The sequence below is a fragment of the Garra rufa genome, chromosome 19 (assembly GCF_049309525.1).
Source record: "Garra rufa chromosome 19, GarRuf1.0, whole genome shotgun sequence".
In the NCBI taxonomy this organism is placed as follows: domain Eukaryota; kingdom Metazoa; phylum Chordata; class Actinopteri; order Cypriniformes; family Cyprinidae; genus Garra; species Garra rufa.
In genome coordinates this window covers 15,220,585-15,229,335 of record NC_133379.1, presented here as the reverse complement: position 1 = coordinate 15,229,335, position 8,751 = coordinate 15,220,585, and the positions used below count along the sequence as shown (strand labels likewise).

Genomic DNA, 8,751 nt, shown 5'->3' with positions numbered 1-8,751 from the left:
GTTTGTTTGAAAAATTTTCTAAATGATAGTGACAAAATGACACACAAAATTCCCTCTGTAAAAACATTTGATTGTAATATGTCAAAAAAATAAATAAAATACAATAAACGAATTTGGGTGAATCCAGTGTTTAGATTTTTGTGCTGGAAATGTATGCAAATTAGCACATATTTCATTATAATACCTCATTTGCATATTTAAACATAACATTTTAGAAAACTTGTAATACAAAAAATGTTTGCAATTATCAATGTGATCAATCAGCTGAGTAAGATAACTTTTTTTTACTCTATTCACCTGCAGTATCGCTTCAAATACTGAAAAAAAAGGATCTATTTATTAGAAAACGTACAGCTATGAACTTACAATAATATCTAGCTAATATATCATTTTAATCGGATTAAAAAACTTGATTTGTAACACCTGTCATATTCTAAAGCAGGATAAAGGTAAGATAAAAGTTATTGTGACGAAGCTTTTTCTGCGACGGCGACGCACACTGTTTACGTCAGCGTTCGAATTCGCGTACTCATTTCGTTCATTTCTATGTGGTGCACTCAAATAGCATTCAGTATATTGGTATTAGTTATGAGTCAACGATTGAGTCACGCGATCTGAATAGAAAGGACGCTTTGTTTACAGCAGGGAGCGGCGGATGAAACAGCGCATGCGCAGCTGCGCACCGAAGACGACAGCATTGAAGATGGCGGCGACACGGAAGACGGGATTCGGGGTTTCAGCTCTGAGAACATTCGCAGTTTTACTGTCACTGCAGATTCTATTTGTAAGATGCGCACCGACAGTGTCAGGTTAGTGGATCATTTCCATATAAACCTAAACAGGCTGTTCCCTGCGGCCAGCGGTGTTATTTATTTGTTACCCAAAACAGCTCGTGTTCTGTGAACGAATTCTCTATTCCCAATGTCTTTCTCATTATATATCAGTGTCAAAAAATGACACGTTTACATAACCTTACATAAAGACTCTATATAGAGAACTCTCAGAAAACAAGACTTCTGTGTATTGATTGTGATACCGGAAGTCTCATGCTTTTGTGACGTGGTCAGTTGCGCAGCTGTCAGGTTTTGTAAACACTGGAGTTATGAAATGTACAATGGAGATTTACACCTCACAATTCTCTTTACATCTTTTAATTTGGACTTTTCTTTCAGATTCGTGACAAATTTAAGTTAAATAATTCTGAATTGTGAGGGGAAAAAGTAAGAAAATAATACTTTTTTAATTGATTTGCATATTATTCAAGCAAAAGCACTTAATTATTTATAATTTATTGATTCTCCCTAATTCGTCTTTTTCATCTTTTTAATTTTCCTTTCTAAAATAGCCTACCATTTTTCCAGTGGTCCAGTTTGGTGGACATTCACTCAAAGACTAGGTGGATATAATTGCACTGAAAATTGAGGGATTTATAAAAATCATTTCAGTTTTAATAATCTCAACATTGCAGCTACTAATGAACACATTAATTTTATTTGAATTATCAATCTGTAACCATGTGTTACTATGTCTTTTTTCTATGTCTTTCAAACTAAATTATTCTTAAGCTATTTCTTTTCATTTTACATTTTTATTATTTAATTAATTAGTAGCTTTTCATTAAACCCTCTGCAGTTCCTTCATGAACCCCAGTTGGGAAAACGTACATGTAATGTAATATGTATTAATTATTAATTACAAAACAACAATTTAAAAATATTTGCGTAACACTGAACGTTTTTAACATTATATTAGACATTATAGCCTACCAACAAAGCACATTTTAACTTACAATCAATAAGTTAGTAAAATAATATTCTTTTGCCATTTTTAAGACCCTCTTCTTGAATCAGGCATGTGTTTTTAATGTACAAATAAATGCAGCCTTGCTGAGCAAAGGAGAATGTTAGAATAAATGTATTAATAGAGCTGTTGGAATGATTGTTATTTTTGTCTTTGTCTTTTAGTTTACAGAACAACAGTAAAATTACAATACTAGCATTTATGAATGTTGACTTTTATTTTGCGGAAAACCCAAAAGAAGACCTCAGTACTACTTTTTGCTGACAGAAATTCATGAATGATTCTCATCATGCAAACACCGAAATTGCTTTTTTTTTTTTTTTTTTTTTTTGGCATTTTCGGCCGAATAATTTTGGTTGCCGAACAGTCGGTATATCCCTAATATTTAATCCACGTCATGTTGTTAATAACAATGAGTTGAACTTTCCTTTTATATATATTTTTATCAATAAGGTACCAGATTATCCTATTTAAATCAATGTGAAAACAATTTTAGGTCAAAAGTAATCAAAAAGTCTGATTAGATTACTTGTAACGTGTAATGTAACAGATTACGTCACTGACTACAATTCTTTTCATGTAATTTGGAATCAGTAACAGATTACAATTTGTAAGTAATCTAAATCACTGTACTGATGTACAATAGCCATGTGGTGGCAACAGCATTACAGGAATTGCTCTTAATGTGGCTTGTTTTTTATCCACAGTTGGAACCAGCAATGGAATCGAAAAGGCAAGCACCCAGGATAAATCAGGCAAGGTGGCTACTGTGATGACTATGACGACTGTGGTGCCAACTTCCGCTATCGACACCACCATCAGCACCAAAGCAGCAGACCTGCACAAAACCACCTCAGAACTGAGCGAAGCCAATCCAGACCTGAGCAAAACCACTTCAGAACCGAAGGAACCCAATCCAAACCTGAGCAAAACCACTTCAGAACCGAACGAACCCAATCCAAACCTGAGCAAAACCACTTCAGAACCGAACGAAGCCAATCCAGACCTGCACAAAACCACCTCAGAACCGAGTGAAGCCAATCCAGACCTGAACAAAACCACCTCAGATTCAAACAAACCCAATCCAGACCTACAGAAAACTACTTCAGACCAGGCTACATCCACCAAACCAAACCAACCAGAGCCCGCCAGTACACCCGAAAACAAGCCCAGCACCGTCTCCACCCCTGCGTCTGCCAAAACAGAGAGCACCTCAGATTACATGGCCGGCCGCATGTCTCCAGAAGCAGACTTGGGCTTTGGAGGTGATGATGATGATGATGATGATGATGATGATGATGGTGGTATTGATGATGATGGTGGTATTGATGATAACTTTGAGTTGCCTCAAGACAATGAGGGTGTGAGGAAAAACCTTTCCCCTGCTGAGAGCCATGAAGAAATACATGTTCAAATCAAGGAGACCGCCATCGAAAGGGATGAAGATTCCCACTTCTTCTTTCATCTGGTCATCATCGCTTTTCTGGTGGCTATCGTGTACATCACCTACCACAACAAGAGGAAGGTAAGCTTCACGTGTCCACAGGCTTTTGTTTGATAGGGTGTGTCACCGCAAGAGATGATATCGACACACATAGACGTCATCAACGGGTTATTTCATCTAATTGCAGTCACTTGAGATAACCGCAGTAGCTGTACAGTTTCATTTTCAGTCACGTTTTGCCATTCAAATAGAGAAATTTAAGCGTGTGAACTAAAGAAATGCACACTGCATTATTTAACAAAATAAATGCACACAATACATGCACCAGACAAACTTATAATAAGAGGTGCGCATCAACAAAAGAGAAGCTTTAAGGGCTCCTGTAGTTTACTGTCAAAATAAGGTGCATGGTGTAACGTTTGAAAGTGAAGAAATTAAGAAATATTAGTGTTGTAATTTTACAGTTGTAATGTCAAATAAAATGATTGTTATTATTATTACTAAAATATTATTTTTGTTTTTATTTTACAATAAAAAGTAATATTAGTAATATTTCTTTAGTTTTTTTTTAGCATTTTAATATCTGTATTCAATAAATATAGAAGTAGTAATAATAATAACGACTATTATTGTTGCTATTATTTATTTATTTATTTTCTAGAGTGAAGAGATTTTTTTTTTTTAAGGAAGTATGCTTACTTTTACCATAAAAGATTTTATAATTTTTCATCACGTTAATGTAAAAAATGTTAATGTATAATTGTTGCATTTTCTGCTTGGGTTTTATTTTGTGCTTATGTAACTCTTGTTACAAAAATAGCCTTAGATTCTGACATGGGAATACAAAAATAATATTGTAAAAATATTTTTACCATTTAAAATAACTGCTTTCGATTAGAATATATTTTAAAATGTAATTTATTCCTGAGATCAAAGCTGAATTTTCAGCATCATTACTCCAGACTCAGTGTCAGTGTAATGATCCTTCAAGGAAATCATTCTGATTTGCTGCTCAAGAAAGTTTTTTTTTATTTTTATCAATATTTAAAACAGTTTTTCAGCATTATTTGATGAATAAAAAGATCCAAAGATCAGCATTTATCTGAAATAAAAAGCTTTTGTGTCATTATACACTATACCATTCAAAAGCTTGAAGTCAGTATAATATATATTTTTGTTTGGGAAAGAAATAAAAGAAATGAATACTTCTGTTTAGCAAGAATGCTTTAAATTGATCAAAAGTGATGATAAAGACATTTATAATGTTTCAATAGATTTCAATTTCAGATAAATGTTGTTCTTCTGAACTTCTGATCTGTTCATCAAATAAACCTGAAAAACATTCTACTCAGCTGTTTTCAACAATAATAATAATGGTTTTTAAATGATTTCTGAAGGATCATGTGACTGGAGTAATGATGCTAAAAATTCAGCTTTGAAACCACAGGAATACATTACATATTAAAATATATTCAAGTTAATTTAGTTATTTATTTAGCAGTTATTTTAAATAGAAAAACCATAATTTTTTTTTTACTGATTTGTTCAAAATATGAACATATAAAAATGTACTTCGGATCAAATAAATGCAGGTTTGGTGAGTTCTTTAAAAACATTAAAAATCCTACTGTCTGAAAACTTTTGACAGGTATACATAATTATTTGTCTCTGTGTATATTCATAAAGCATTCTATTTTTTTGTGCAGTTGTACTACACTATTATTATTATTGTGTTTTTGTTATTAATAATTATAGAAACTGGCCTCAGAGCTATAAGGCCTGAATCTCAGACAGACACACTGCAAAAATGCTTTTCTTACTTAGATTTTTGTCTTGTTTCTAGCCAAAATTTCTAAAAAAAAACTTAAATCAAGAATGATTTTTTTAGACAAGTAAAAATAATTTTCTTGTTTTCAGAAAAAAAAACTTAAAAACAAGAAAAATAATTTGTTTTCTGTTTGAAATAAGATTTTTTTTTCTTACCCCATTGGCAGATTATTTTGCTTGTTCTAAGCAAAAAACTCACTTCATTTTGACTTGTTTATTCTGAAAACAAGATTTTTTTTTTTTTTTACTTGACTAGAGAATCCTTCTTCATTTAAGTTTTTTTAAAAATTTTTGGCTGGAAACAAGACAAAAAAATTCAGGTAAGAAAAGCATTTTTTGCAGTGGAGAGTTTGAGTGAATAAGTACATTAACTTTTTTCCCCTGTGGTATCAAAAATGGTGTTAAATATTACCAAAAATTATATTGTTATGGTATTGTTTCAAAGTTAGAAATGTTAGTATAGTTTCGTGACTGTACTAATTCACACATATATTTGATATAAGATCAAGCAGTACAGTGCCTTGCAAAATTATTCATACCCCTTAATTTTTTTCACATTTATTTTGTTGCAGCGTTATGTTAAACTGCTTTAAATTAGTTTTTCCCCCACATCAATTTACACTCCATACACCATAATAATGACAAAGCAAAAACCAGATTGGGTCTGATGTGACCATCTTTGCACATCTGCATTTGGCAATTATCTGCCATTCTTTGCCTCACCTTTTCACCTCTCAAGCTCTGTCAGCTTGGATGGGGGCTGACAGACATTTTCTAGAGTCCTAGTTGTTCCAATCGTCTTCCATTATGGAGAATGCTTCTGTCAACCTTCAATGCAGCAGATTTGTTTCTGAACTCTTCTCTAGATCATTGCCTTAACGCAAGTCTGTCACTGAGCTCTACAGGCAGTTATCTTGGTTTTTGCTCTGATATGCATTTTCAGCTGTTAGACCTTTTCTGAGAGGTGTGTGTCTTTCTAAATCAGACTCAATCAAATGAATTTGCCACAGTTTAACTCCACTCCAAGTGTAGGAACATCTAAAAGCAATATGAATGCTCCTGAGCTAAATTTCGAGTGTCCCAGAAAAGGGTATGAATACTTATGCAACGGTATGTTTTCAGTTTTTTATTTTTAATAAATTTGCACAAATGTTAAAAACATATTTTTTGCTTTGCCATTATGGAGTAGGGAGTGTAGATCGATGTGGGAAAAAAGTAATTTAAAGTAGTTTAACATAAAGCAGCAACATAACATCATGTGAAAAAAATGAAGGGGTATGAATAATTTCGCAAGGCACTGTATGTAAAATCAACATGAAAGGCACATACATGAACATGTAAGCACTGTTTCCATCAGAGGCAGCAGTGGTGTGAATGCTCTGTCATCATGATTGACTCTCTACTCATTATATTTGCAGCTGATGCTGTTGGCTCAGAGTCGCCGCTGGCGGGACGGCTTCTGCTCGCGCGGGGTGGAGTATCACCGGCTCGACCAGAACGTCAACGAGGCCATGCCTTCACTCAAGATGACCAACGACTACATCTTCTGAACAAAAGCATACAGCTGATTTAGTCCACACATGGTGTCTTAATTAATCAGGGGAGGAGGGATTGTGCTTTAGTAGTTTGTTTTAAGTGCACTCTTCAGATGGTTTTGGGTTCTTCTCATTCTCCTCTGTATATTCTTGGGTGTCTATAAAAGCAGACGGTTTCGCTCTGATTTAATCATTCTTGAAAAAAAAAAAGCAAATGAAGGTCTGTCTCTGTAAATATTTGATTATAAACCTTCTTCTATCTGTCACAAAGGCCTAGAACAAAATGCCGATGATTATTTAGAGTCTATAACGTGTGCTGTGAAGGCGTGCACAGCTCATACGAAGCAATGTTAACTCTAGTGCAGCCGTTTCGGGCTGGTCCCCTTTATGTTTGTTATGACTTCAGTGAAGTTGTTTTATATGAGCCGGGTCCGCCGTTGCCAAAGCTTGAGAGATTTATGGAAAATTAGCGTGCAGCTGTTTTTATCGTTTCTTGTTTTTATTATTATTCAACTGCACATGAGCGTTGCCCATCTCAACACAACCGTAGCAGCAGCTGAAGGCATCGTATATCAATATGTGTGCAGATTTGCTTTAGCTCCAATACTAATAACACAATAGAGCATCTTCATCTCTGATTTCCATCTGTGCATGAAGACGGTGTATTGGTTTCCTCTTTAATCAATCGGTACGAATTACATTCATCAATAAAGCACCTCTGTATGCCAATATTTCAGTGTGATATTTCATTTCGTTACACTTTATTATGCAAATGATGCTATATGCATGACAAAAACTCAATTTTTTTTTAAGTCACATTCAGCCATATGTTGGATGATTATCATTCATCTAAGCTTGCACACATCGGTGCATGGTTTTAGCTGATGATTACAGCATAAATTCAGATTTGAAATGAATATTCATGTGAACATCATCGGCCTGTCGAAACCACAAAGCTGAAACACCTCAACTTTAGTGTTAATTTCCAATTGATTTAAGTTACACAACTTAATGGGTTTTCTTGAAGATACAGTGGTTTAATCTAGATCAGGAAAAATTTAAGGCGAGACACTGCAGGTGAATAGGGTAAAAAAAAAATTAACTAATAGTTATCACCTTACTTAGTTAATTGATTACAGTGATAATTGCAAACATTTTTTGTATTACACGTTTTCTAAAATGCTAGATGTAAATATGCAAATGAGGCATTATTTAATGAAATATGTGCTAATTTATAGTACAAAAATTCAAAATTCTTATTTTTTTCGACATATTAGAGTCAAAAGTTTTTAGAAATGGAGTTTATGGCATCTCATTTCGTCACGACAATGCAGAAAAAACAAGCCAGGAAACACTATATTTTTACCATTTTTGGGGGAATAAAATGTTATAAAATCAAGTAAATTATACATAAATGCCTCTGTAAAAACCTTCAGGATATAGACAGGAATAAAAATGTCAAGTTTGGTGTGCTACAGTGCTACTGAAGTGGAGATTAATGGCTCAGTGTAGGAGAAAAAACTAATTTTGAAAAAACGGCCTTTAAAACTATGCATTGTAATTGAAATCTATTGACACAAATCGATAAAGTGCTATAAAAGAAACACTTAACAGTGTTTTTTGGATGTTTTCTTTCCACTAGTCTGAAAAAAAAAAACACTTTATAAAAAAACAAAAAGCCCCAAATCTCAAACTTGACAGGTGCATGAAAAAACAGTTTTTGCCTGCAGTGTCTCCCCTTATTTATTAAAAAAAATGAATAAATAAGCTTTCAATTGATGTGTGGTTTGTTAGGATAGGACAATATTTGGCTGAGATACAACTATTTGAAAATCTGGAATCTGAGGGTGCAAAAAAATCTAAATATTGAGAAAATCACCTTTAAAGATGTCCAAATGAAGTTCTTAGCAATGCATATTACCAAACAAAAATTAAGTTTTGATATATTTATGGTAGGAAATGTACAAAATAGCTTCATGGAACATGATCTTAATTAATTTCCTAATGATTTTTAGCATAAAAGAAAACTATAATTTAGACCCATACCTGTGGTACTTATGACTGGTTTTGTTAAAAAAAATATTAAATATATAAATAAAAAAGGGGAAAATGCAGCCACTGGAGGGTAGCAGAATCCAAGAAACA

General features: G+C 33.5%; 1 protein-coding gene across 1 annotated transcript; it reads left to right on the top strand.

Annotated features, from left to right (window-relative positions):
* The first annotated feature begins 655 nt into the window (after window positions 1-655).
* LOC141292804 (uncharacterized) lies at window positions 656-7,337 on the top strand. The gene is made up of 3 exons (XM_073824866.1): window positions 656-809; window positions 2,508-3,325; window positions 6,490-7,337. Exons 1-3 carry the CDS (start codon window positions 656-658, stop codon window positions 6,619-6,621), a joined length of 1,104 nt encoding a protein of 367 aa, XP_073680967.1. The 3' UTR covers window positions 6,622-7,337.
* The last annotated feature ends 1,414 nt before the right edge of the window (window positions 7,338-8,751 follow it).

Bases quoted from the DNA above. Each gene is read 5' to 3' on its own strand.
- LOC141292804 (XM_073824866.1), top strand. From the start codon at position 656: ATGAAACAGCGCATGCGCAGCTGCGCACCGAAGACGACAGCATTGAAG. The intron at 810-2,507 runs GTTAGTGGATCA...TTTTATCCACAG, and splicing joins ATGCGCACCGACAGTGTCAG to TTGGAACCAGCAATGGAATC. The intron at 3,326-6,489 runs GTAAGCTTCACG...TTATATTTGCAG, and splicing joins CCTACCACAACAAGAGGAAG to CTGATGCTGTTGGCTCAGAG.